The sequence below is a fragment of the Saccopteryx bilineata genome, chromosome 6 (assembly GCF_036850765.1).
Source record: "Saccopteryx bilineata isolate mSacBil1 chromosome 6, mSacBil1_pri_phased_curated, whole genome shotgun sequence".
Lineage (NCBI taxonomy): Eukaryota > Metazoa > Chordata > Mammalia > Chiroptera > Emballonuridae > Saccopteryx > Saccopteryx bilineata.
The window spans coordinates 127,987,317-128,015,259 of record NC_089495.1 but is presented as its reverse complement, the minus strand read 5'-3'; the positions used below and the strand labels follow the sequence as shown (position 1 = coordinate 128,015,259).

Here is a 27,943-nt window from a genome sequence, read left to right as displayed (position 1 = left end):
ATGCCCCAGATGGGCAGAGCGTCGCCCCCTGGTGGGTATGCCGGGTGGATCCCAGTTGGGCGCATTCGGGAGTCTGTCTGACTATCTCCCTGTTTCCAACTTCAGAAAAATACAAAAAAAAAAAATGGCATTCCTAATGCTAAGTTTTACAGGTCTTTGGTACCTTATCACACATGTAGCAAGTGTTCTAAGTTTCTAATGTAAATGCGCTGCTGCTAGGTGAGCTCCTGACCCACAAGGAAACCTCTTCAGACCTACATGCGTGCATTGGTCCCTTCCTCAAGGTGAGAAGGGATTATTCCTTACCAGAATTCCCCATAAGATGCAGCTGTTCAACTACTCTTCACACACAGATTCATGTCAGGATTCACCACTTGTAGTAGTTCCTGCTGGGAACTACTAGTGTCGCATGGAAAAAACCTACTAAAGACACAAACTTATGCCAAGAGGAAGAGAGAGGGTGTCCTGCCAAGAGAGGCAAAGAGACCTGAATCTCCTTCTCCCTTAGCTTTTTTTTTTCTTGAAGTTGGAAACGGGGAGGCAGTCAGACAGACTCCCACACGCTCCCAACTGGTATCCACCCGGCATGCGCCCAATGGGGATTCACCCAGCATGCCCACCAGGGGGCAATGCTCTGCCCATCTGGGGCGTTGCTCTGTTGCAACCAGAGCCATTCTAGCGCCTGAGGCAGAGGCCACAGAGCCATCCTCAGTGCCCGGGCCATCTTTGCTCCAATGGAGCCTCGGCTGCGGGAGGGGAAGAGAGAGACAGAGAGGATGGAGAGGGGGAGGGGTGGAGAAGCAGATGGGTGCTTCTCCTGTGTGCCCTGGCCGGGAATCGAACCCGGGACTCCTGCACACCAGGCCGATGCTCTATCACTGAGCCAACTGGCCAGGGCCTCTTTCTTAGCTTTTATTGATCAGAAGCAGAAGGTAACAGGATTACAGGTGAGGGAGATCAGGTGAAAAGGGGAAGAATGATTAATGGCCATTTTGCTGACATGGAGAAAGGGCTAAATTGATCAGAACATTCTTTACTTTTCCTAATTAACAAGCACAAAGGAAGGGGTAATCCAGAACCTCTAGGCTAATTTTCTAAAGCTCATTCATATGCATTCCTTTGTGTCTGTGGGAAGGTCACTCACTCACACTCTCTTGGTGTTTGCATCCAAGAGACATTCATTCAGGGCTTTTAACTAAAGTTCCCCAATCCAAGTCATAGAGGGTTCAAGGTTAAATGGGTGATTTCCTACAGGGGTGGGGGGCTGGGAGATGGGGAAGGGACAGAGGACCTGGATGGAGAGTGCTGCTGGGTGGGTGACTGGGCCTTGAGTGAGAAAGTTGGTCCACCCACCAGCAGGGTTGCCTAGTCAGAACCAGGGTGTATGGCCAGTAGCCACAGTTACCATCACAGCCACCTGGCCCATGCAGGCTTGCATTTGATTTGGACAGACAGTAATGAGACAATGGAGCCAAGAACTGGTGGGCCATTAACTTTAATCCTAGTTTGCACCCAGTGGGCAAGAAATACACACAGTGGGAAAACACTTCTCTTTCCATTCAGGGTTCCCAAAGCCACTGACTTATCTGAGTTTCCTAGAATCAAAGGTTTCCAGCTCACCAGCCTTATTCACCTCTGCTCCCCATCTCCTTGTCTCTGCACAAACTGGCATCTCCTTCAGCATTCCACCATCTTGGCTGCTTCTCCTCTCCTTCATGTGGCCTTTCTCTGCTCTCCTACAGTATGGGCTCCTCTGCCCCATTTTTTTTTTAAATGATATTTCCAGGTAAATTTTTATTTATTTATTCATTTTTTTAAGGAGGAGAGAGAGAGGGATAGAGAGAGACAGAGAGAGAGAAAGGGGGAGGAGCTGGAAGCATCAACTCCCATATGTGCCTTGACCAGGCAAGCCCAGGGTTTCGAACCGGCGACCTCAGCATTTCCAGGTCGACGCTTTATCCACTGCGCCACCACAGGTTAGGCTCTCTGCCCCATTTTATAGTGTAGAAATCAAAACCTTTAAGCCAATATACAAATAAGGAAGTCTCTGATACAAAGCCACTTATCTGAGGCATAAATGGGATTCCTCATAAGAGTGCACCACCCCACATCATGCAACAGTCATGGGCAGGGGTCCCCAAACTTTTTACACAGGGACCAGTTCACTGTCCCTCAGACCGTTGGAGGGCCGGACTATAAAAAAAACTATGAACAAATTCCTATGCACATTGCACATATCTTATTTTAAAGTAAAAAAACAAAACGGGAACAAATACAATATTTAAAATAAAGAACAAATAAATTTAAATCAACAAACTGACTAGTATTTCAATGGGAACTATGCTCCTCTCATTGACCACCAATGAAAGAGGTGCCCCTTTCGGAAGTGTGGCGGGGCCGGATAAATGGCATCAGGGGACCGCATGCAGCCCACGGGCCGGACCGTATTTTGGGGACCCCTGGTCAAGGGTGTGGGGGAAAACTTAGTGTTGAGAAGATTTTAGGATTGAAAGGGTGGGAAAGGCTTAGTCTTAAAACTAAGCCTTAGGCTGTAAGGATCCTGCCTGCTTACAGCCTGTCCCCCACACCCAATGCAAACTATAAGCGAGCAAATATATACATCATATTTGCAAACTTATTTGATGGACACAGGGTTTATTGGCTGGGCAGGTCCAGCCCCTGCCAGGCCTCCACCTCCACCCCTGACTCCCCTGGGGCCTGCTCTAGTTCCCTTGAAGATAGGGACAGGGGTAAAGGAGGACAAGGGCAGAAGGAGTCAGGATGGGGAGGGCCACCAAGAGGCCCCTAGGAGAGAGCACACCTGCAGGCAGTCATTAACCCTGAGCTCAGCTGGCATGAAGGTGATCTGTTGTTCTCCCTGTGCCAGCTGGGGCCCACACAGGCTACTGGGCACCAAGGGCTGGTGGGGTGCCCTGTGGGCCAGGGCTCAGAGGAGACTCCAGACCTGGAGGCCTGAGGCAAGAGGCAGCCTGAAGCTGAAAGTCGGGGGCCTCAGGTCTCCAACTGCCCTCCAGTCCTGCAGTGGTGCAACCCCACCATCAAAGGGTAACTGGCCACACAGCAGGACCCACAGGAGAACCCAGTCTCCCCTAACTAGCCTCCACCCACCCTACACTCCCTTCTTTCTTTATGTCTTCCCTGCCACTTGTGGGCCTGTGGGGGTGGGGGGCAGCTTGGGGTGCAGGCCCCCTCAGGAGGGCCCCGTGCCTGGCAGGTGAGTAATTCTATTTACCTTTTCTGAGAGGCCTCCTGACCTCTCATAATGCTCCAATTAGCCTGGCTGTGCCTGAGCAGCTCCAGCCCACGTGGCCAAGGCTGTGGGCACCCACCCTCTCAGGCCCAGCAATGCCTCCCAACAGTTTTAGAAGCAGGGACAGCTGCTCCATCAGACACACTGTCCAGAATGCACCCTGGGTCACCACCCCTGGTGCTCCGACTTACCTATTCCTCTACCCAACACTTGGGTCTTTCCTGGTGAGTGGCAGCTCTTGCCTGTTGGGCAGGTGCCCAGCACCACACTATGGCAGTGTCCTTGCTGCATGCAGGTGCCCTAGTAGGTGAAGGCACAGTGGCTGCCCCTCTACCGGTGACCATGCCAGGGCCATGCAGAGGCCTGGGGAACACTGTGCTATCACTTTCACTCAGACAATTTCAGTGTTGGGCCCCATTTCTCCCTGCTTCAGCATGCTATGTGGCCTGCAAACTGCTCAGGTGGCTGGAGGCAGGATGAAGCAGAGGCCAGCAGAGGATACCCAGTCCTGAATTTCTAGTGATGCCCTCACTGAACCTGAGTCCATCCCCGGCTGGGTGCCCATGTGAGGTCAGGAGGAATGTGAAGTCAGTGGCCTCCCTTGGCTATCACCCCTATTATGTCCTTCTGCTGGCAAATGGGAGCCAAAGCTAACGGGGACTGCCACTCTGGCCTGGGGTGGAGGTGGGGTAACCTGAACTGGATGGGAGGGTGGCCAGAACCTGCTCCAGTGAGGACAGGGCCAGGCACTGCCAGCCACCACTCACACATTGGGTTCCCTCAGAGGTTCCAGCTCCATTGCTTTGTAGAAGGGGTGCTCCCAGAGGGGAGCACCAGCTCAGGTGGTGGAGACTCCCATCAGGGGCTGCTCCACTCTCATGGGGAGGCCCTGGGCCTAGCCCGCTCCGTGTCCCCAGCCCCACTCTCCAAGGTAGGCGTAGTGACACTGTGCAAGTTCTTTATTGTTGGAGGACACACATTTCCTCCAATGCCAGACTCACAGACACACAGAAACACTCAGGCATGCATTCATAGGACAGCTTCCCTACCACACCCAGTGTCCCATACCCTACCCCCCATCACTCCTCCCAACCCCCCTCCCACCTCCACCTGGCTGGGCCCAGAACAGGTGTGAAGAGGGGAGGCCCCACCCCTCAGACCACTGCACTGAGGACATTTGGATGGTGGGGCAACTCCAGCCCCATCCCACCCCCCAGCATCAGTCTGAATTGTTCATTGGTGCCCTCTCAGCTCCTGAGTTCAGCACCAGGCAGGGCTCCAGGGGGCTTCAGAAGGGGCTCTCAGCCAACCCAGGGAGGCCACACGCCACAAGGGTCCCCGCGGAGGGGTCCTGGCTAGCTCCGTTGCTGTCTTGGCCTCTGGAGAGCAATAGCTTCTCTGTGGTGACTCCGCTGGTGAGGTGGGCTGAGACTGGGTGGCTACCACCCTGGCGCTCTTCCCGCAGCACCTCTCCCAGGCGCCAATGGTGCCAGTTCCGCAGCAGCTCCGTCTGCACCTAGGGCAGCAGGCAGGTGGGGCCAGGCCCAAGGCCCCCCCATCCCACCCCCTAGGATCCCCAACCTCCAGCCTTGAAGGGCCACATGGCTCCCTGCCATGGGATAAGGTGGGTTTTGTCAGCATGGAATGCTGGGTCTGCAGGTGTCTGGTACCCCTCACTGTGCAATTCCTGAGGAGAGGGCTGAGGCCTGGCACCCAGCGCCATGGCAAGCACTCCACAAATGCAGGCGGGCATGAAGGCCAGGTGCCTATACTCCCCCTCCCCCTTCCCCTCCCCCGACCCCAGACTGATCCCAGACCTCCACCTACCTCCTTGTTCAGGAAACAGTAGAGGACAGCCACCAGCAGACCCTGCAGAGAGGGAGTGGTCAGGGCAGCCGAGAGGAGGGGTGGGGGCAGGCACTTGCTGGGGGGGGGGGGCACCTGGAAGGAGCTGAGAAAGAGGTCGAAGAAGAGCTTGGCGAATCGCAGAGTGCCCTGGGCATGCTCATCCGTCACAAAGGCAAACACCACCTCATGAACCCCCAGCAGGGGGATAAGGGTCAGCGTGGACTTGGCCAGCCTGTGGGGGCAGAGTCTGAGCCACAGGTATGGCGTGTCCCCACCCCACCCCCTGCCCCCTCACCTGCACCCACCGGAACTTGTAGTCAGTGTGGCGCATCTGGTGGGCTCGCAGCTTGGCCACGAGGATGTGGAGGATGCGGATGAAAATGAAGAAATTGATCTGCACATTGAGGACAGCTCAGGGTCGCCCCAGGGCTCCACCTGTGCCTCCTGGCTCCCGAGGCTCTGGGGCTGGTGGGCACCCAGCCAAGGACAGGCAGCCCGGCCCCAGGCCAGGACGCTGGCCAGTGTCCTGGCTGAGTGCTGGGCCCTCCCTCCCTTTTTGCCCAGGTAGGATGCTGTTGGTCTCCTCGGCCAATGCAGGCCCACAAGGGAGGGTTGCTGGAGGCTGACCCCGTTGCCCTGCACCCCTCCCTGTGGGGCCAGTAGGTACAGTATTTCCTCACCAAAATGGTCAGGAAGACGGGGAAGCGCAGGATCCACCAGTAGCCCATGTTGTCATTGCTGGTCCAGCACCTGAAGGGTGGGGCTGGCTCATGTTCCATCAGGCCCCCAGGCCCACACCCCCCTGATGCCCTGGGGATGTCATTAGTGCCTCGGGAAAGAAATGGTCACAAATGACCCCCATCCTGGGCATCAGGTTTGCTTACTTCCTACTGCATCTGGCCAAAGATATACTTCCTGTCCCCTCACTAATGGGGCTCCACAGCCACTCCCATAGGCCCTGCCCAACACCAGGACAGGTGAGCCCCAGCTGCCCTGGGCTGTCCTCACGTCAGCTCATACTCACTGGATGTTCTCAAACAGACACTTGACCACTGTCCAGGGTATGATGAACAGTATAGGAGCACCTGTGGGGGTGGCAGCTGTGGTTCCAAGGCTCAGGTCAGCCAGCCTTGGACCATGCCCCTCCATCCCCGCAGCAGGCCACTCACCCCAGCCAATGCCCAGGTAGAAGGTGAAGAAGTTCCTCTCGGGGCAGGTGGCCAGGCCCAGCAGGCTGTGTAGGTACACGCCCTCCACCAGCAGCCAGCAGTAGTTGGCCACAACACCGTACTGCATGAACACTGCGGCCACCCGGCAGCCGGCCACCGCCTGGCCACAGGGGCAGCACGCGTGAGCTCAGGTCACACAGCCACCTGCTGCCCTGGGGTGGGGGGAAAGTCTGGGTGCTCACCCCATCACTTAGCCAGCCGCTCACACTGAGGTGGTCACCGATCTTCTGGCTGTAGCGGGTCTTGAGCAGTGCGTCAATAACCAACACGGAGCTGGCCTTGAGCACGAAGGACATAAACAGGTTCACATGGATGTAGTTGCGGGTGCAGTGCAGCTTCCTATGGGAACAGGGAGTCGGCGCCCACCTGCATGCTGCCCACTGTCGCCTTTCCCACACAGGGCGGGTGGGCGTACCTGAGGCCCAGCAGGATGGCCAGGGCCAGGAGCAGTGCCCCCAGCGAGAGGCAGTACCCCACCGTGTACATCACCTGGAAGCTGTTATACATCTTGGCCACTTCCTTCTGCAAATCATAGTAGGTAGTCAAGCAGGGCTGGGTGGGGGTCACCTCACCGGGTCCCCCCCGCCCCCGGCCTCTGCTGCACCGGCTGCAGGCTGACCTGGACCTTAATCTCATCCTCATCCATCTGGCACTGGGAGGCGTTTCTCCATGGCTGCCCACGGGGACCACGCACCCACTGCCCATCAGGCCCACACCTCTTGTAGACGAAGCGGTGCTGAACTGGGGGGAGGCTTTGGTCAGCACTCCAGCCCCGGGCTGGACTCTTTCACCACCCCCCATGCATGCCCTCTATAGTTACCTTTGTGGTACCAGGGCAGGTACCAGGGACAGGAGATGTTGGCTGTGGTGTTGGGAGGGGTGTCGGGCCAGCAGGAATACTTGTCGAAGGTTCTATTACAAACCAGCTCTGCAGAGGCGGGGGTGGAGGCAGGGCTCCTCAGCAGGGTCCACATGTCCCTTCGCCCCCTCTCAGGATCTCCTGAGCCTCTTCCTCTGTTCCCACATCAGCTCCCCTTCAAGTCTTCCTGACCACCCCACCTCTCCTGTCCCCCCAGACCAGCCTGGTCCTGCGCTCTAGCTCCGCCTAGCCACCTCCCCTGGGACACCTTCATCTCCAACTCGGCACAAACCCACCTGGGGCACCCTTCTTCCCAGTTCCCTTCTTTTTCTGCCTTTTTTAACTTCCTTTTTAAAAAATATATATATAGTGAGAGAGACAGGAAGAGAGAGAGTGAGAGAGGAGAGAGATAAGAAGCATCAACTCGTAGTTGTGGCACTTTTGTTGTTCACTGATTTCATGTGTGCCTTGACCAGGGGCTCCAGCCAGGCCACCAACCTTTGGGCTTCAAGCCAGTGACCATGGAATCATGTCAATGATCCCACACTCAAGCTGGCAACCCCACACGCAAGCTGGTGAGCCTGTGCCTAAGCCGGATGAGCCCCTGCTCAAGCCGGCAACCTTGGGATTTTGAACCTGGGACCTCAGTGTTCAAGTCAATGCTCTATCCACTGCGCCTTCACTGGTCAGACCACAGTTCCCTTCTTGAAGTGCCTTCCTCTCTGGAGGCTGAATCCCAATTCTGTTGGCACTCTTCCTGGGTCAAGCACCAACTCTGTGGTTACCTCCCTGACCCCCTTAGCCCTACACAGTCACCTTGCCTGTCCAGACAATGGCTAGGCATTCCAGGAAGCTATTCTTGCTCTAGTCTCTCTGTACCCCAGTGACCTTCAGAACTCATCCTTATGGCATATGCAATCCCTGCCTTCGCCCTTTGCATAAAAGCCCATCCCCCTTGCCTCCTCCAGGCTTTGTGAGGCCTGTCCACCCATCGAAGCAGCTTCCTCCATGCACTCACTGTCTTCCCAGTGGGCTTTAAGCCATGAGGGCAAGGACAGTGTCCCCTTGCCTGCCTGGGCAGGCACCTAGCATCAGGGCAGGGTATGAAGCACCCCAGTTCTGGGGCAAGCCTACCATTTATTTTATTTCCTGGTTGTGTAGCCTTAGGCAAGTCCTTGGTCTCTCTGTGACTCAGTTTTCTCACTTGTGTGCCGGGGTCCAGCCAGCAGTTGTGGGTCTTCTCCTGCTGTGACCTTGTCAGCCAGCAGTCGTTGATCGGCTCCAGACACTTGTGGTCTTACCATAATAACAACTCAGGAAATGCTACTCGACCTAGTGCTAGACTCAGGTGGAAGGCTAGGGGGCTCACCAGTGGGGGGAGGCAGCAGGCTCAAGTTGTACAGACACTGGTCACCATAAAGCTTCCACTTCTCGAACAGGAAGTCCATCACCTGAGCAGAGAGGGCCTGTGGCTGGGGGACAGTGATGGACAGGCAGGAGTAAGCTGTGTCAGTAAGGGAAGGTGAGTGGGCAGGCCCAAGGGTGGGACCCAAAGGGGCAGGAGGAGCGGCGGTTGAATGCTCACCTGGCAGGCCAGCAGCAGCAGTAAGAGGAGGGGAGGGTGGTGTGGCCAGGCGGAGGTCATGCCTCTGGGTTGCCACCCCCCACATCTGGCTGGGGCTGCACGACTGGGGTAAAGGGTCCTCGTGGGCACACTCCTCTTAGGGCTGCTAAGGGTCAGAGCAGCAGAGTCTGGGAAAGGGTGAGGAGATAGCTGGGTTCTATCATGGCCAGCAGGGTGTCCAGCTCCCCTAAAACCACCCATCTGAGTCTCCAGGTCCTATTGATGAAGTGGGGGCTGGGAGAGTAGTAATTGCTCTTTGCCAATAGGTCCTGCCCAGCATCTTGGGGCCTGTGCCACCTCCCCTGGGTGCAGTGGGATTTCTCATGGCCTTTGGCTGTCTCTTTGGTGGCTCGGAAAGCACCAGAGCCCCTACCCTCTGTGCTGGTGGCAGCCACCATCCTGCCTGGTCTCAAAGCTGTGGAAGGCGGAGCAGCACCCTTAGAAGCCCACCTCTTCCCTACGATCCTCACCAGCCTCCCCACCTATTCTTAGTCCCTGGGAAAGTCATGTTGCCAGGCTGGGACAGAATGTTGGGCCATTCATCACTTCACCCCCTTGCTATGATTATCAAGGTGGCCCTGAGCCAGCTCCCAGCCTTGTCAGGAGTCAGGAACACCAGGCACATTCTCAGGGTGGTCCCTGTCACATGCATGCTCCCTTTCCCAAGACTGGAGTGTCTAGCTGGCCACTAGGCCCCATCCAAGACCCAGGCCAGGTTCTGGGTCCCGTGGGGGCACAGTGTGTAGGCAGCTGGCAGCACACTGAGATCAGCCCTGTTGGCTGCTGGGCCCAGACATGGGACCTCTGCCCTTGTGGTGCCTGCAGGGTTACACCATGGTGCCCAGTTCTGGGCCAGAGCCTGTCTGAGCCAGAGTTCTGGGGCAGCAGCAACCGATAAATCTTCCTTTCATGTTTCTAAAGCCTGTCTTTTGCTCCAACTGAATCCCATGGGGGCCCCAGGGAGGGGCCTCCCTCGGGGCCTGGGTGCAGGGCCCCCAGGGCTGTGGGTGAACCCTTCTCTGGGCACACTGGCATGGAGTGAGCAAGTGATGGATGGATAGATGGATAGATGGCTAGCTAGCTGGAAAAGCACTGCCAGAGAGAAGCCAGGAAAGGCAGGGAGGGGAGTACAGGCTCTAGCTAAAAGTGGAGGGAAGATGTTGGGATACCTGGATTTTAGCCTCTTCCCATCAGTCCAGCTGGGTTCTCACAGGGCTGTTTCAACCAGGAGCCTCCCTGAAACTCACCCCTCACCCCTGATGGGACCCTGAGGTGCCCCCATTAAGGGTCAGAGCTGAGTGATCTCGGCAGGTACCTGCTTGCTTTGGGGTTCCTAACCCTGGCCCTCAGGCCACAAGTGCCAGTCAGGCCTGGCGAGGCAAGTCCTTTAGTGGCTAGTCCCCAGTCCATGAACCAGGTGAGGAACCTGAGCTTAGGGATGCAGGTGGGGGAGCCACAGAATAAAGGGTGCTCTTGTCAGTGAAGATGGCAGTGAAGAAAGAGGGGCAGTTCAGGTGTCTTTAGCCCTGAGGTCATTAAAGGCTCATCTCCTGATTCTGACCAGACAGCCCATTTGCTGTCCTGCCGCTCACTAGCCTGGGCCACTGAGTTCAGGAGGTGAGGAGTAGCCAGAAGCAGACCTCTGATCCATGCACCTGGATGCTGGTGGAAGAGGGGAGGTGGGTGGACAGGTTTAGGGGTATAGGGGTGGCTTGAGCCGTTAGCAGCTAGAAGCTCTAAGACCAAGGGAGGGGAGAGTGACAAGGGCTGGCTGAGACAAAGTGGACAGTGGAGATAGAGGCAAGCAGGGAGGAAGGACACTACCCGATAAGTTGTTCCTTCCCAGAACCTCTGCAGCAAGGGAGTTGGGGAATTGGGGTGATATTATGGGACTAACAGCGAAGAGCTCTATCAAAATGGAAAGCCCCTGAGAGCCCAGTGGGGGCTTGGCAGCCATGGCAAGCCTGGCTATTCCTCAACTTCTGGGTCGAAGTGACAGCTCGCCTTGCTGACCTTGTAGGGTCTATGTGTGGGAAAGGGAGGGCGGGACCACACTTGGGCTGCTTCCTCAGGGGCATCCTGCCTTCTATCTAGGTAGTCAGTTATTCCAGGGACCCCAGAGAGAAGCAGGACCCAGGGGAGAGGGGAGAAAGGGATGGGTTGCCATGGGGCCTGTCCTTCCCTGCCCCTCCCAGACTATTCTCCATGCCAGCCATGCTCAAGGAAGGAGGGGGAGCCTTCATGTCCTCCACTCCCACCCCTGGTCTGGTGGGTGAAATTAGGAATAAGCATCCACAGATCACAGGCTGCATGCTTGGTTCAAGTCACCCTTAGCCCTCGGTCCCTAGGGGTTAGGGCCTCAGCACTCCCCAATACAGAAGGCTGCAGGTGATCCCCACTAGAGACCTGATGGAAGCAGGACAAGTGGTAGAAGGGGGCATGTCCTCCATCCCTTTTGGGGGAATGTGGGAAGAAGATTCTAGATGCTTATGTGATTAAGGCTGGGGGCTGGGAGTGACTTCCAGCTGTGCAAAGGTTCTGGAATCCCTGCCCTGGCTCTTAGGTGTGAAGTTGGCTCCACAGGAAAGGGCAACATTATAGCACCCAGTTCTGGTCATTGGACCAAGGGCAGGTAATTAACTTCTTGGAGCCTCAGTTTACTCACCTGTAAAGTGGGGATGCCTGACTCCTCAGGAGTAAATTAGCTCTGCCACCTGAAGGGAAGGACAGAGTATCATATCCAGGCCTCCTCCCTGCCATGGGGGACATGGAAACCCCAGGGCAGCCTGTCAGCCCTAGGGACAATATCTGTTGGACAAATGACAGGACTGAAACCCTGGATGGTGAGGAGCCAGAGGCAGAGGTGCTGCTCTGGGACTCCCTTTAGCTGCAGCACCAGGGCTCCCCATTTTTCACACTATTATCCTCCCCACACTAGCGGTGAGGTGGGGAGTGAATGGCCAGAGACTGACCCTTCTTCTCCCTTTAGGGACTAGGACTGTGCAGGCACAAATGTCAGCCCAGGACTAGAGACTCAGCAGGGGGCTCTCCAAGGGCCCCCAGCCCCCAACTCACCCTTTGTTCACTCTTTCCAAGCCCTTTCCACCTGAATTTACCCCACTGCACCACCCCCACCCCCACCCCCAGCCCCCACCCCCGCACCTGCTAGGCTGGCATGTGCCCTGCTCATGTCTGGCAGAATGCACCAATCCTGAATGTTCAAGATTTGGCCAGTGTCCCAACAATTTCCACTGGGGATGGCTGAGGGACTCCCAGACCTGAGGAAGGGGCCCCTAGGCTGGGTAGCTGGCCCATCAGCCAATAAAGGCAGCAGTAGTCACCCCATGTCACTCCAGGCCACCCTAGGATCAGAATGGGTGGGGTCAAGGCCTTTCAGGAGAGGTATATGAGGTGGGGGGTATTTTTGTGAAACCAGGGCAAGTGGCAGAAGGTGGTGGCTCCGGATGGATCAAGGGCCATGGGCTGTTGACAAAGCCTGATTCCTGCGTCCTTCACCCCCAGCCCGTGGGGGGCAGGGCGGGCCTGGATGGTGGCCAGGGTACAACTCCCCTACCAACCCTCATCCCTCAGCACCGAGGTCAGAAAAACAGCCCTGACCGGTCCTCCATCCGTGGTGGATGTGGGCACCCAGATGTCAGGAGTTAGTCGGTTCCGTTCCGGGTGGAGGTAGAAACCCCGCGGCCAGGAAGCGGGACTGGGGGCCGCTGGAAAGGCGGGAGCAGAGCAAGGCGGTGACCCGCCCCCATTGCGGGTCAAAGTGACAAATGTGGGTTTCACGGAACAGCAGAGCGGGAGGGGTGCTGAGTCTCTCGCCCCCTTCCCGGGAAAATCTCCCCAGGAGCTGGGAGACTACTAGGGGGCATACTGGGGTGCAGGGCCTGCCCGAGGAGGGGGCGGACTACAGAGGACCTGCGCCCCTAGGGTGTCTCTGCGGAGGTGCCCATAGGGGGAGGGGGAAGCAGGAGTGCTCGAGGGAGGAGTCGGGATCCCAGTGGAACAGTAGGGCAGCCGAACCAAGCGTCTGGCGGCTATGGACACCTCCAGCCCTGGCCGCGCTCCCCGGGGAGAGGAGGGTGAAGCGCTGAGAGGCCTCAGTCCGCCCGACGGGGCGAGCCCCGCTGTGTTCGAACTGAAGGGCGCATCCCGGGTGGCGAAAACGGAGGTGTCCGATGCGAATGAGGACCGCAACCCCGGGCCCCGAGACCCTCCAGATCACCATAAAGGTCCCTGCTGGCCAGTTAGTTCCGCACTCCGCATTCTGTGGGCCCCTGGCCGGGCTGTGTGGATTCCCGGAACATCCCCTCGGGCAGGGCAGGGCCAGGTCCCCGTGCTCACCGCGCCGCTCAGGTCCGGCCCTGAGCACCCCGCCGGTCTCCCCGGCGCTGCCCGATGCTTTCGGCGCCGGCTCCGCACCCGCACCCCGCGCCAGCGGTGCGCAAACTTACCGGCGGTGACACTGGGTGGCGGTGGCTGCGGCGGCGGAGGCGGAGGGGGAGGAGGCGGCAGCGACTGGTTGGGGTAGAGGGTGGGGTTGGGGGAGAGCGGCAGCCGACGGTCCGCTCTCGCGCCTGGGTCCTCCCGACGACGCCCGCACTCCTACCCCGCAGACCCTCCCCGCGGACCCTGTCCCTCAGACTCCTGCCTCGCAGACTGCTACCCTGCCGATCCTACCCGGGTTCCCCGCCCAGTGGATTCCCACCCGGAGGACCCCCTCCCCTCGTACCCCGCTCAGTGGAGGACGGTCACCGGGGTCTGCAGCTCACCGCCGGGCCAGACGCCAGAGGATGGACAGGTGGAGAGCGTGGAAGGCGTGGAGGGCGTGGAGGGCGCGCAGCAGGGGTGGGGTTGGGACTTGGCGCCCCTTCCTTGAACTCCCTCTTGTTCCTGGATTGTCATAACTTTTCCTCGGGTATCTCGCCGGTTTGCTAGAAGGAATGACTCCTTACTTACCTCCACCGCGGCTCCTGGGTGACAGGGCCATCCAGCACACCGCAGAGCAGGCTGGACCGGGGTGGGGACGACCAGATGGGGAAGGCCTTTTGCACTGGTTGAGCCTAGGCCAGCCTGGAAGATTAGCTCCCAAGGCTGCCCTTATAACCCCGGTCTCAGGGCTTTCATGTCATCTCCGTTAAGCCCCCTCCAGCACCACTTACTTAACAGCTCCACTGACCCCCACCTCCTTTCTGGAACCTTCCTAGGAGCTTCCCCACTATTCTTTCACTGATGGTCTCATTGTTATGGGGTCTGTACAGCTGCATCCCTCTTCCCAGACTTGTGCCTACAGACCCCTCACAAGCACATCTTTTCCTCCCCCACCGGTCCCCCCAGGTCTGAAACCAGCACCCCAATCCCTGCTATGAAGCTTCTTCCACTTCCCCATCTGCTAGCCCCCTCCCCCCCACCGTGCGCAGCAGTTTCTGCTCATCACCTTGTGTTCTCAGCCAGGGTCATCAACCCCAAGGATACTTTGGGTCATCTTTTCTGGCCTTTCAACATTTCAGGACATTGACGCTGATGTCCTCTTTCTAGAAAGTTCTCACGTGACTGTGGCTTTCAGGGTGGCACTCCCCTACACTGTCCTTTACATAGCATCCACCCTGGTTTCCAGGTGTCTCAGGACCCCACTGGGAGCTACTCCCATTTCTGGGATGGAGCTGACCCACCCCATGCTGAACCTGGTGATGGAGCTGAAGTCACCAAATCCCAATTCTTTCTCTTGTGTTTTTCTGGACTCATCTGGGCTTCCTCCACTGACAGCCACCTCTGGCCACAATCACCTGGGCTGCCCTCCCCACTGTCCTGTGTCTCTGGGGCCTTATTCCCACACCACTTCTGTTTTATGGGACATTGGAACTTGCCCCCCCCCACTTATGGATCCCCACCCTTAAGCCCCCAGAAAAGAGCAAGTGCTGGCCCCACTGCCTACAGGTGGCTGGTACTTCTGTGCTCAGCTACCATCTGAGGCTCCAGGAAGATGGTTTCTCCTCGGGGGGTGTCTTCCAAATCCCCATTCTTACCAGTGTACCTGAAACCCTGCCCCCAGAGGAGACTTTCTGTTTCAGTTCAGGTAATGGACAGAAGGCAAAGGTCAAAGTCAAGGGTCAGGAAGTCAGGCTCTGCCTACAGTAAGGCTGCCTGTGCAAATGCAGGGCCCAGGTACTGGGGGAGGGAGGCCTTCCCAGCTTATACCCAAAGACTCTGTCTCTCCTTCTCTCCCCTGCCCTTGCACCCCTCCTCCAGCTGCCCCCATCTCTTTAGGGACGCAGCACCCATGTGGATGCACAGATCTGGCTCAGTCCCCCTGCTAAAGGAAACATACTCTCTGGCCTTGTTTGGTTCTACCTGTGAATTGGGTTACCGGGACCACCTCCAGGTAGCTATGAAGATCAGAGAAGAAGCTACTGGTTCTTCTTGGAAGTGGCGTGAATCTGAGCAACTGGGCAGGGGGTCATCCCTACTGTGTGGTCCTCAGAAATGCCTTTCCCTCTCTGGACCTTTTTCCCCCCAAGATAGCACTGGCTGGGCAGAGGCCCAGCATTCCAGTGTAGGTGCTGGGTGGCGGAGTTGGGACCCATCAGGTAAAGATATGGAAGAATCAACATGGCCTGACCTGTGGTGGAGCAGTGAATAAAGTGTTGACCTGAAATGCTGGGGTCACTGGTTCAAAATCCTGGGCTTGCCTGGTCAAGGCACATATGGGAGTTGATGCTTCCAGCTCCTCCCCCCTTCTCTCTCTCTGTCTCTCTCTCTCTACCTCTCTCTCTCCTCTCTAAAAATGGATAAAAAAATAAAAATTAAAAATAAATAAATAAAAAATATATATTGTCTGCAATTTTCAGAACGTGCCCTGGCTGGATAGCTCAGTTGGTCAGAGCATCATTCTGATGCACAGAGGTTGCAGTTTGATCCCTGGTCAGGGCACATGCAAGAACAGATTGAGCCTGACTAGGCGGTGGCGCAGTGGATAGAGCGTCAGACTGGGATGCGGAAGGACCCAGGTTCGAGACTCCGAGGTTGCCAGCTTGAGTGCGGGCTCATCTGGTTTGAGCAAAAAGCTCACCAGCCTCTGGCTCAAGCAAGGGGTTACTCTCGGTCTGCTGAAGGCCCGCGGTCAAGGGCCTTCATATGAGAAAGCAATCAATGAACAACTAAGGTGTCGCAATGCGCAACGAAAAACTGATGATTGATGCTTCTCATCTCTCTGTTCCTGTCTGTCTGTCCCTGTCTATCCCTCTCTCTGGCTCTGTAAAAAAACCAGATTGATCTTTCTGTCTTTTTCTCTTTCTTTTTCTCCTTTCCTCTAAAATCAATAAATAAAATGAAAAACAATAATAATTTTTAAAAATTTCCAGAACATAATAGATGTTCAAAAAAGTGAGCTGAGAGTCCAGTCAGTGGAGCAGTAGATAGAGGGATGCTGAGGATCCAGGTTCAAAACCCCACGTGCTTATCCAGCTTGAGTGTGGGCTCACCAGCTTGAGCACGGGGTCACTCAATGGGATCATAGACATGAACCCAAAGGTCACTGGTTTGAGCCAAAGGTTGCTGGCTTAAGCAAGGGGTCACTGGCTCAGCTGGAGCTCCCCAGTCAAGGCATATATGAGAAAGCAATCAATGAACAACTAAGGTGCTCCAACTATGAGTTGATGCTTCTCATCTCTCTCCCTTCCTGTCTGTCTGTTCCTATTTCTCTCACTAAAAAAAAAATGAGCTGAGGAAATCTCTCAGTAGGCAGAACAGAATCCTAGAGACAGAAACAGGAAAAGAAAAAGGAGGAGGTGGTAGGGGCTCCTTGCAGAAGGTCTAGCATTGGCAGGCCAGATGTTCCTAAAAGAGATCTGAGAATGAGGAGACATCATGAAGAAGGAACCCAAAGCACATTCGCAGAAGTTCATTGTGGCTGGGCTGGCCAAGTACCCAGCACAAAAAGCAGCAAACACATAAACCATTGAAAAAAGCCCTGTGAGTGACGGCCCTGGCCGGTTTGCTCAGTGGTAGACTGTCGGCCTGGTGTGTGGATGTTCTGAGTTTGATTCCTGGTCAGGGCACATAGGAGAAATGCCCATCTGCTTCTCCACCCCTCCCTTTCTCACTTCTCTCTCTCTCTCTCTCTCTCTCTCTCTCTCTTCTCTTCTCTTCCTCTCCTGCAGCCATTGCTCGATTACTGCAGGTTGGCCCCAGGCACTAAGGGTGGCTCCATGGCCTCGATCTTAGGCACTAAAAAATGGCTCCAGTTGCAGCAGAGCAAGGGCCCCAAATGGGCAGAGCATCGCCCCCTAGTGGGCTTGCTGGGTGGATCCTAGTTGGGGCACATATGGGAGTCTGTCTCTGCCTCCCCTCCTCTTACAAATTAAAAAACAAACAAACAAAACAACCCTGTGAGTGGCATCACTGTGAAATTTCCAAGTAATGAGAATAAACATAAGATATTGGACATTCTAGATGATATGTTCTCCTGGATCTGAGTGTAGATCAGAAAGTGCCCAGCTGTCACCAGCGCACTGCATGTCTGCATGTCTGGGAGAGTATTTCTGTCCCTGGATCCCCCCTCAGGCATACTATCCTCCAGGACATGCTGTCACATGCAAGGATAGAATAAGGACATTAGCAGATTCCAGCAGCTCCTGGAAGCCAGGAGAGTAAGCTAGGAGCTCAGAACCAGGCAGGTTCTAACCAAGGGCATTCTTGGAGTAAAGACAGTGGATTTTGAAGCCTTAGTACAAAAACCAGGATATGAAATTGCTCATGAATCATTTGGGTGTCAATCACACGTTGAAGTGATACTCTTTTCAATATGTTGGGTTAATGAAAGGTATTACTAAAATTAATTTTGCCCATTCCTTTGAATGAGAAAAAAAATTATTTTTTGGTGTTGGGCAGAATTTAATTTTTTTTAAATTAATTTTAATGGGGTGACATTAATAAATCAGGGTACATATGTTCAGAGAAAACATCTCCAGGTTATTTTGGTATTTAATTATGTTGCATACCCGCCTGACCTGTGGTGGCGCAGTGGATAAAGCGTCGACCTGGAAATGCTGAGGTCGCCGGTTCGAAACCCTGGGCTTGCCTGGTCAAGGCACATATGGGAGTTGATGCTTCCAGCTCCTCCCCCCTTCTCTCTGTCTCTCTCCTCTCTAAAAATGAATAAAAAAAAAAAAAATTATGTTGCATACCCATCACCCAAAGTCAGATTGTATTTCGTCACCTTCTATCTGGTTTTCTTTGTGCCCCTCCCCCTCCCCCTCTCCCTCTCTCTCCTCCCCTCCCTGTTAACCACCACACTCTTATCCATGTCTCTTAGTCTCGCTTTTATGTCCCACCTATGTATGGAATCATGCAGTTCTTAGTTTTTTCTGATTTACTTATTTTACTCCATATAATGTTATCAAGATCCATCCATGTTGTTGTAAATGATCCGACGTCATCATTTCTTTTTTTTTTTTTTTTTGTATTTTTCTGAAGTTGGAAACCGGGAGGCAGTCAGACAAACTCCTGCATGCACCCGACCGGGATCCACCTGGCATGCCCACCAGGGGGCGATGCTCTGCCCATCTGGGGCGTTGCTCTGTTGCAACCAGAGCCATTCTAGCGCCTGAGGCAGAGGCCACAGAGCCATCCTCAGTGCCCGGGCCATCTTTGCTCCAATGGAGCCTTGGCTGCAGGAGGGGAAGAGAGAGAGACAGAGAGGAAGGAGAGGGGGAGGGGTGGAGAAGCAGATGGGCGTTTCTCCTGTGTGCCCTGGCCGGGGATCGAACCCAGGACTCCCACACGCCAGGCCGACGCTCTACCACTGAGCCAACCGGCCAGGGCCGTCATCATTTCTTATAGCTGAGTAGTATTCCATAGTATATATGTACCACATCTTCTTTATCCAGTCATCTATTAAAGGGCTTTTTGGTTGTTTCCATGTCTTGGCCACTGTGAACAATGCTGCAATGAACATGGGGCTGCATGTGTCTTTACGTACCAGTGTTTTTGAGTTTTGGGGGTAGAGGGATTGCTGGGTCATATGGTAGTTCTATTTTCAGTTTTTTGAGGAACCACCATACTTTCTTCCATAATGGTTGTACTACCTTACAGTCCCACCAACAGTGGATGAGGGTTCCATTTTCTCCACAGCCACTCCAACACTTACTATTACCTATCTTGTTGATAATAGCTAATCTAACAGGTGTGAGGTGGTATCTCATTGTAGTTTTGATTTGCATTTCTCTAATAGCTAATGAAGATGAGCATCTTTTCATATATCTGTTGGCCATTTGTATTTCTTCCTGGGAGAAATGTCTGTTCATGTCCTCTTCCTATTTTTTTATTGGATTGTTTGTTTGTTTGTTGTTGAGTTTTATGAGTTCTTTGTATATTTTGGATATTAGGCCCTTATCTGAGCTGTTGTTTGAAAATATCATCTCCCATTTAGTTGGCTGTCTGTTTGTTTTGTTGTCAGTTTCTCTTCTGTGCAAAAACTTCTTAGTCTGATGTCCCATTCATTTATCTTTGCCTTTGGAGTCAAATTCATAAGATGCTCTTTAAAACCAAGGTTCATGAGTTTAGTACCTATGTTTTCTTCTATGTACTTTATTGTTTCAGGTATTATATTTAGGTCTTTGATCCATTTTGAATTAATTTTAGTACAAGGGGACAAACTAGTCGAGTTTCATTCTTTTGCATGTAGCTTTCCAGTTTTCCCAGCACCATTTGTTGAAGAGGCTTTCTTTTCTCCATTGAGTGTTGTTGGCCCCTTTATTGAAAATTATTTGACCATATATATGTGGGTTTTTTTGTTTTGTTTTGTTTTTACAGAGACAGAAAGTGAGTCAGAGAGGGATAGACAGGGACAAACAGGAACGGAGAGAGATGAGAAGCATCAATCATTACTTTTTCACTGCGCATTGCAACACCTTAGTTGTTCATTGATTGCTTCCTCATATGTGCCTTGACCGTGGGCCTTCAGCAGACTGAGTAACCCCTTGCTGGAGCCAGCGACCTTGGGTTCAAGCTGGTGGGATTTTGCTCAAACCAGATAAGCCTGTGCTCAAGCTAGCAACCTCGAGGTCTCGAACCTGGGTCTTCTGCATCCCAGTCCGACGTTCTATCCACTGTGCCACCGCCTGGTCAGGCTATATGTGGTTTTATTTCTGGGCTTTCTATTCTGTTCCATTGGACTGTCTATTTTTCTGCCAATACCATGCTGTTTTGATTGTTGTGGCTCTATAATATAATTTGAAATCAGGTATTGTAATGCCCCCAGCTTTGTTCTTTTTCCTTAGAATTGCTTTGGCTATTCAGGGATTTTCATAGTTCCATATAAATCTGATAACTTTTTGTTCCATTTCTTTAAAAAATGTCATTGGAATTTTGATGGGAATTGCATTGAATTTGTATATTGCTTTGGGTAATATGGTCATTTTAATTATATTTATTCTTCCTATCCAAGAACAAGGAATATTTTTCCATTTCATTGTATCTTTTTCGATTTCCCTTAACAATGCTTTGTAGTTTTCATAGGTCCTTTACATTCTTTGTTATGTTTATTCCTAGGTATTTTATTTTTTGAATGAGAAAATTTTAAATTGACTGTGGCTCAGAGGTGTAACAAAAACATGTACAAAGAAGGAAATGTGATCACAGCACGCCGCCCTTCCACGGGCAACATTTCACAATGAGGACATGAGCCTGTTGAAGGGCACTGTGCCCTTGGACTGAGAGGCCCATCCCTGGTTGAGTATGCCAGAGCATCGAGATCATGCCAACAGCATCCACTATGTGCCAGGCAGTAGACAGAGGGCAGTCTATAGCAGAGAAAGGCTGATGGTATAAAGCAGTGTATATTGTAACGTTGGGTTCTGATAAGTGTGGTGAATGAAAATAAAGCAAGGTAAGGAGATAGAGTAAAGAAGCTTAAGTCTAGCCTGACCTGTGGTGGCGCAGTGGATAAAGCATCAACCTAGAAATGCTGAGGTCGCTGGTTCGAAACCCTGGGCTTGCCTGGTCAAGGCACATATGGGAGTTGATGCTTTCGGCTCCTCCCCCCCTTCTCTCTCTCTGTCTTTCTCTCCTCTCTAAAAATAAATAAATAAATAAATAAATAAATAAATAAATAAAAAAGAAGCTTAAGTCTAGCCTGACCAGGCAGTGGTGCAGTGGATAGAGCATTGACCTGGGATGCTGAGGACCCAGGTTTGAAACCCTGAGGTTGCCAGCTTAAGCCTGGGATCACCAGCTCGAATGTGGTGTCAGTGGCTTGAGTGTGGGATCATAGATATGACCCCATAGTCACTGGCTTGAGCCCAAGCTCGCTGGCTTGAGCAAGGGGTCACTTGCTCTGCTATAGCCCCAGGTCAAGGCACACATGAGAAAGCAATCAATGAACAACTAAGGAGCTGCAACGAAGAATTGATGCTTCTCATCTCTCTCCCTTCCTGTCTCTCTGTCTCTGTCTGTCCCTCTCTCTCCCCTCTCCCCCAAAAAGTTTCAGTTCTATTTTATCTGTTATTTTAAAATCTATTTCCTATTTTTTATTAGTTATTTTAAATTTTAATTACAGTTTACATACAATATTATACTTGTGTCAGGTGTACAATGTAGTGATTAGACAGTGACATGATCAACCTGGCAGGCAAGTCTGGTGGAACCCATTTGACATCATTCGTAGTGATTACAATATTATTATTGACTATATTCCTTGTGCTGTACTTTACATAACTGTGACTATTTTTATCACTGGCAATTTGTGTATCTTAATCTATTATTTATTTGTATCTATTTAGATAGTTTCTTTTTTAAATATTATGAAATATTTCAAACAAATGAAAGTATACAAAATATCAGTTGCCTTGCCTTAGCTAACTGGGTTGCTTAGTTGGTTAGAACATACACCAAGGTTGTGGGTTCAATCCCCAGTCAAGGCACATACAAGAATCAACCAAAAAATGCATAAATAAGTGGTACAACAAATCACTATTTCTCTCTTCTCTCTCCCCTTTCCTCTCCCTCTAAAATCATTCAATAAAAATAAAGAAATAGCCTGACCTGTGGTGGCGCAGTGGATGGAGCGTCCACCTGGAAATGCTGAGATCGCCAGTTCCAAACCCTGGGCTTGCCTGGTCAAGGCACATATGGGAGTTGATGCTTCCAGCTCCTCCCCCTTCTCTCTCTCTGTCTCTCCTCTCTATTTCTTCCTCTGTCACTCCCTCTCCTCTCTAAAATGAATAAAAAATAAAATAAAATAAAAAATAAAGAAATAAATTACTTATTTATTTCCTTATTTATTTTTAGTGAGAGAGAGAAGCAGGGAGAGAGAGACAGAGAGACAGGAACATTGAGCTGTTCTTGTACGTACCCTGACCAGTGATCAAATCGGCAACCTCTGCACTTCCGGATGGTCTAACACTAACTAACTTCTGGATGGTCCAGCCAGGGCTTAAATAATAATAAAACTGGGGAACAAAATTTTTGCTGCATCCACCAAAACACTTGTTCTTACCTAATTCAAGTGTGCTGATCTCAAATCTGACATTAGTTTTTCTCTGTAAGCTACAGTTTTTTTGCAATTCAAGATTTTAAGGTTTTCATCTTATTGTAAAATTTTCAACATTTAGTTTAACATAATGAAGTAGAATGTCTTCTTGGGCATCATCTTTGTGAAAATATAATAATTTATATAATACAATAAATACACTAATACACTAAAAGATGATTGCATCAGAATTTGTCTACAATTTCAAAATAGAACATATTAAAACACTTATTTTAATCATAAAATTTGCACAAAACTTATTTAAATTCTATTCAGGCAAAAATTTGCGTTTGTAGCTCTTGTGTTTGTGTACTTGTTGAGGACAATCTCGTTTGATGCTCCAGCAGTAGTCTGCTCATCACTAACAGCTCCAAGATTTTCGGGAAACTTATCAAGGTAACTGTTCAGGAAGTGAATCTTTTTTTTTTTTTTTTTTTTTTCATTTTTCTGAAGCTGGAAACAGGGAGAGACAGTCAGACAGACTCCCGCATGCGCCCGACCGGGATCCACCCGGCACGCCCACCATGGGGCGACACTCTGCCCACCAGGGGGCGATGCTCTGCCCATCCTGGGCGTCGCCATGTTGCGACCAGAGCCACTATAGCGCCTGGGGCAGAGGCCACAGAGCCATCCCCAGCGCCCAGGCCATCTTTGCTCCAATGGAGCCTTGGCTGCGGGAGGGGAAGAGAGAGACAGAGAGGAAGGCGCGGCGGAGGGGTGGAGAAGCAAATGGGCGCTTCTCCTATGTGCCCTGGCCGGGAATCGAACGCGGGTCCTCCGCACGCTAGGCCGACGCTCTACCGCTGAGCCAACCGGCCAGGGCCAGGAAGTGAATCTTAACACTCATGTTACATCCAATGTCGTGGAAAGCCAACAGAATCCTTTGAACCAGAAGTTCATAGTTTTCTGCTTTTTTGTTGCCAAGGAAGTTGTTTGTAACTGCCACAAAAGACTGCCGTGCTGCTTTCTCCTCCTTACTCATCTTCTTGGCAAATACTTCATCACGTATGAGGGTTTGAATTTGAGGTCCATCGAATATACCTACTTTTATCTTCTCGAAAGACAAGGCAGGAAAACAGAAATAATATGGTAAAAGCATTCACTTTCTCTATTCAAAGCCTGAACAAACTGCTTCATTAAGCCAAGTGTGATGTGAAGTGGGGGAAAAATGATCCTGTCTCAATTAACTACAGGTTCATTCACAATATTTTGCATCCCTACTTACAGAGCTTCATGTTTTAGCCACTCCTTCTGTGTCCAGTGTTTCTCCCGAGCTTGGCTGTCCCACAAACACAGAAAGCAAGGATACTTCGTGAAACCTCTCTGTTGTCCTAGTAGGAAATTTACCATTTTAAGATCCACACAAGTGATCCAGTTATGCTCCTCATACTTCAGAAAGTTGAGGACACTTTTTATGTCATTCTTACTAAGTCATTCAATTCGGATTGGCTAAACTACTGAGGGGTTAATGACTGCTTGGCATCAGAAGACCCTTCGGATTCTACAACCATTTCCTCATGCATCTTATCAAAATAAACCTGATCACCATGTTCACTTTCTTTGTCCTTAGAAAAAATAAAACCATTGAAAACTGGAACCGGGATTGTCTCAGAGTATGGGATAGGTCGTATTGCTGAAGGAATATTATGATATGCGATCATATGCCATTTTTTCTTGCTGATACCCTTTGTATGAATCAGACAGAAATAACAGTCACTGCTGTGGTCCTTAGGTTCACGCCAAACCATGGGAATACCAAAAGGCATTCCTTTGCTTTTTCCTTTTGTCCAGTCACGAAGCATTTCCTCACAATTATGACACACAATATGAGGAGCCCAATTCTTGTCTTGATCGCCAAGGGGAACTTGAAAATAGGCAATATATAGCCTGACCTCTGGTGGCACAGTGGATTAAGCATCAACCTGGAATGCTGAGGTCGATGGTTCAAAACCCTGGGCTTGCCTGGTCAAGGCACATATGGGAGTTGATGCTTCCTGCTCCTCCCCCCTTCTCTCTCTCTCTCTGTCTCTCTTCTCTAAAATAAATAAATAAAAAATAATTTAAAAAATTTTAAAAAAAGAAAATAGGCAATATATGCACGTTTCACAAATGATGAAATATTGCGCCTTTGACGTTGAAGTGTGTAACAGCCACATATAACAGAAGGTGTCAGGACAATTCTTACATTTATGCCTACTCGAAGAAGCCATGATTCAATCTTAAAACAAAATAAGAGGGTGTTTTTATCAGATCATAATTTTTTACATTTAAAAACAACTACAATTAAGTAAAAGTGATGTTTGTAAAACATTAATTTCCTTGTGGTTATGTTCAATCCAAGAGTCGTTGCCCTTTAACTCCAATTTAAAAACCAATGCATGCCATTAACTGTAACAAAAAGAAATTAAAATTGCATAAAAACTAGAGCGTGCACCAAAAAATGGATTTCAGATTTGGAATAAGCAATGCAGAAACATATAGAAACAGTTCTAAAACCTCACTCAACAGAAAATGAAAAAAAAATTGTTCCCCAGTGAAATAGAAAGACTAAAACGTTGAAGCTTGCCTAGCCACCTCCAACACTCCCCCTGAATTGGATGTTTCTCTCAACATTTCCATACTTTCATTATACGTGTGAGTATAGAAATGGTGCATCAGCCTGACCAGGCGGTGGCGCAGTGGATAGAGCATAGGACTGGGATGCGGAAGACCCAGGTTTGAGACTCCGAGGTCGCCAGCTTGAGCGCGGGCTCATCTGGTTTGAGCAAAGCTCACCAGCTTGGACCCAAGGTCACTGGCTTGAGCAAGAGGTTACTCGGTCTGCTGAAGGCCCGCAGTCAAGGCACATATGAGAAAGCAATCAATGAACAACTAAGGTGTTGCAACATGCAACAAAAAACTAATGATTGATGCTTCTCATCTCTCTCCATTCTTGTCTGTCTGTCCCTGTCTATCCCTCTCTCTGACTCTCTCTCTGTCTCTGTAAAAAAATAAAATAAATTAAATTAAATAAAAAAAAAAAAGAAATGATGCATCACGTAAGCAGGACATTCTCAAAGGCGCAGAGTGTGGTGATTGCGGGCAGCTGACTCTTCTGTTCAGTGTGGAGCTTTTGACATTTGTCTGTTTGGTCCTGGGAGCTCTGCCAGCTGATCTGACCTGCTGCATGATGCTCCAGGCAGTGGGAAACCTTTTCTCTGCTCTTGTCTCTGTTGCAGGACTTTGGTTTTCTTCCTCCTCCCTCCTTTCCTTTCTTGTTTGGCATAACAGGGCTTGTCCCTGGCACGCACTGTGGGTCTCTCCTGAGCATGAACTGCTGTGTCATTGGCATTGTGCATGTTTGTTCTTCTAAATGCTTATGTCACCTGACCAGGCGGTGGCGCAGTGGATAGAGCATTGGACTGGGATGCAGAGGACCCGGGTTTGAGACCCCGAGGTCGCCAGCTTGAGTGCAGGCTCATCTGGTTTGAGGAAAAAGCCCACCAGCTTGAACCCAAGGTCACTGGCTCCAGCAAGGGGTTACTAGGTCTGCTGAAGGCCCGTGGTCAAGGCACATATGAGAAAGCAATCAATGAACAACTAAGGTGTTGCAACGCGCAATGAAAAACTAATGATTGATGCTTCTCATCTCTCTCCGTTCCTGTCTGCCTGCCCCTGTCTATCCCTCTCTCTGACTCACTCTCTGTCTCTGTAAAAAATAAATAAATAAATAAATAAATAAATAAATAAATAAATAATGCTTATGTCCATTCATAGTCCCACCAGCAGGGTCTAAGAACTCCTGGCCACACCTCCCACAACACCATAGTTTATTTTCAAATATGCATAAGTATTAATAATCATAGTGCGTCTTAAAAGTCAGGTTTATTGAAGTGTGATTTGCAAACAGAAAAACTTACCCTTGAGAAATGCACAGGTGGTCTCCAGCCAAGTAGCTTGGTTAATTGGAGCATTGCACTTATAAGCCAAGGTTGCGAGTTCGATCAATGGTCAGGGCACACACTGGAGTCAACCAGTGAGTGCATGAATGGGTGGACACAAGTTGATGCTTTTCTCTCTCCCTCCCTCCCTCCCTTCCCTCTCTCTCTCTCAAAAAAAAAAAAAGAAAAGAAAAAGAAAAAGAAATGCACAGATCAATGGGTTTCGATAGATATATAGTACGTAATGATGGGACCAAAGCCAATTGAAGCCATCATCCATCATTAGGAGTGAACTCAGTCCTGGGGCACAGAGGAGCTATCAATAGGGTTGTAAACCACATGATGTGGGAAGGAGTGAGAAGGATCTATATATATGGGCCTCTGGTTCTGGGCAAATCTGACTCAACACAATTCAGTGGCTCCCTTGTCCTTGACCAGGCCCCCAGGCCCTGTGAGTTCCCTCTCTATCTTTCATCTTTCCCAGTGTCCTTGTTACCCCTGTCCCCAAGGGCCTGACTCATTCTGCAGAAGCCTAGAGACTCTATCTTCCCCAGATCCACCCTACCCCACCTGTGTTGCATCCTAGCCCTGATGACTCAGATGGGGCCTGTGGCTTGTCTCTTTCCTCCAGACCAGGGGTCCCCAAACTACGGCCCGCAGGCCGCATGCGGCCCCCTGAGGCCACTTATCCGGCCCCCACCGCACTTCCAGAAGGGGCACCTCTTTCATTGGTGGTCAGTGAGAGGAGCACATTGACCATCCCATTAGCCAAAAGCAGGCCCATAGTTCCCACTGAAATACTGGTCAGTTTGTTGATTTAAATTTACTTGTTCTTTATTTTAAATATTGTATTTGTTCCCATTTTGTTTTTTTACTTTAAAATAAGATATGTGCAGTGTGCACAGGGATTTGTTCATAGTTTTTTTTATAGTCCGGCCCTCCAACAGTCTGAGGGACAGTGAACTGGCCCCCTGTGTAAAAAGTTTGGGGACCCCTGCTCCAGACCATGAGCTCCTGGGTTCCCTAACCACCACCTGCCTGGATACTTCCTCTGTGCCTCTTCCCATCTCTCTCCTGTGCCACTTGGCCCCCAGCCTCCTACTTTTTGTGTGTGTGTGTGTGACAGAGACAGAGAGAGTCAGAGAGACGGACAGACAGACAGGAAGGGAGAGAGATGAGAAGCATCAATTCTTTTTTCTTTTTTTTTTTGTATTTTTCTGAAGCTGGAAATGGGGAGAGACAGTCAGACAGACTCCCGCATGCGCCCGACTGACCGGGATCCACCCAGCACGCCCACCAGTGGGCGACGCTCTTCCCACCAGGGGGCGATGCTCTGCCCCTCCGGGGCATTGCTCTGTTGCGACCAGAGCCACTCTAGCGCCTGGGGCAGAGGCCAAGGAGCCATCCCCAGCGCCCGGGGCCATCTTTGCTCCAATGGAGCCTCGCTGCAGGAGGGGAAGAGAGAGACAGAGAGGAAGGAGAGGGGTGGGAAGGAGAGGGGTGGAAAAGCAGATGGGCACTTCTCCTGTGTGCCCTGGCTGGGAATCGAACCCGGGACTTCTGCACGCCAGGCCGACGCTCTACCACTGAGCCAACCGGCCAGGGCCTAGCATCAATTCTTCATTGTAGCACCTTAGTTGTTCATTGATTGC

At 51.4% G+C, this 27,943-nt stretch overlaps 1 protein-coding gene across 11 annotated transcripts; it reads right to left on the bottom strand.

The window, feature by feature from the left end:
• Nucleotides 1–4,390: 4,390 nt before the first annotated feature.
• GCGR (glucagon receptor) lies at nucleotides 4,391–14,207 on the bottom strand. 11 transcript variants are annotated; one of them, XM_066236961.1, is made up of 16 exons: nucleotides 13,576–14,206; nucleotides 11,994–12,193; nucleotides 11,497–11,545; nucleotides 8,793–8,937; nucleotides 8,577–8,679; nucleotides 7,169–7,276; nucleotides 6,968–7,089; nucleotides 6,764–6,870; nucleotides 6,531–6,687; nucleotides 6,289–6,448; nucleotides 6,144–6,204; nucleotides 5,800–5,869; nucleotides 5,425–5,513; nucleotides 5,213–5,351; nucleotides 5,099–5,140; nucleotides 4,391–4,787 (listed from the first exon to the last, which is right to left on the bottom strand). In XM_066236961.1, exons 2-16 carry the CDS (start codon nucleotides 12,019–12,021, stop codon nucleotides 4,560–4,562), a joined length of 1,608 nt encoding a protein of 535 aa, XP_066093058.1. In that variant the 5' UTR covers nucleotides 12,022–12,193; nucleotides 13,576–14,206; the 3' UTR covers nucleotides 4,391–4,559. The 11 variants fall into 11 exon arrangements, with proteins under 11 accessions (XP_066093058.1, XP_066093059.1, XP_066093060.1 ...); XM_066236962.1 differs by lacking the exon at nucleotides 13,576–14,206 and adding an exon at nucleotides 13,188–13,346; XM_066236963.1 differs by lacking the exon at nucleotides 13,576–14,206 and adding an exon at nucleotides 13,298–13,320.
• Between the last annotated feature and the right edge of the window lie 13,736 nt (nucleotides 14,208–27,943).

Coding starts and splice junctions, on each gene's coding strand:
- GCGR (XM_066236960.1), bottom strand. CDS start 13,748: ATGACAATCCAGGAACAAGAGGGAGTTCAAGGAAGGGGCGCCAAGTCC. Junction 8,938..11,496: donor CAGGCATCCCCACTTTACAG/GTGAGTAAACTG, acceptor TCTGACCCTTAG/CAGCCCTAAGAGGAGTGTGC. Junction 6,688..6,763: donor GCCATCCTGCTGGGCCTCAG/GTACGCCCACCC, acceptor CTGTTCCCATAG/GAAGCTGCACTGCACCCGCA.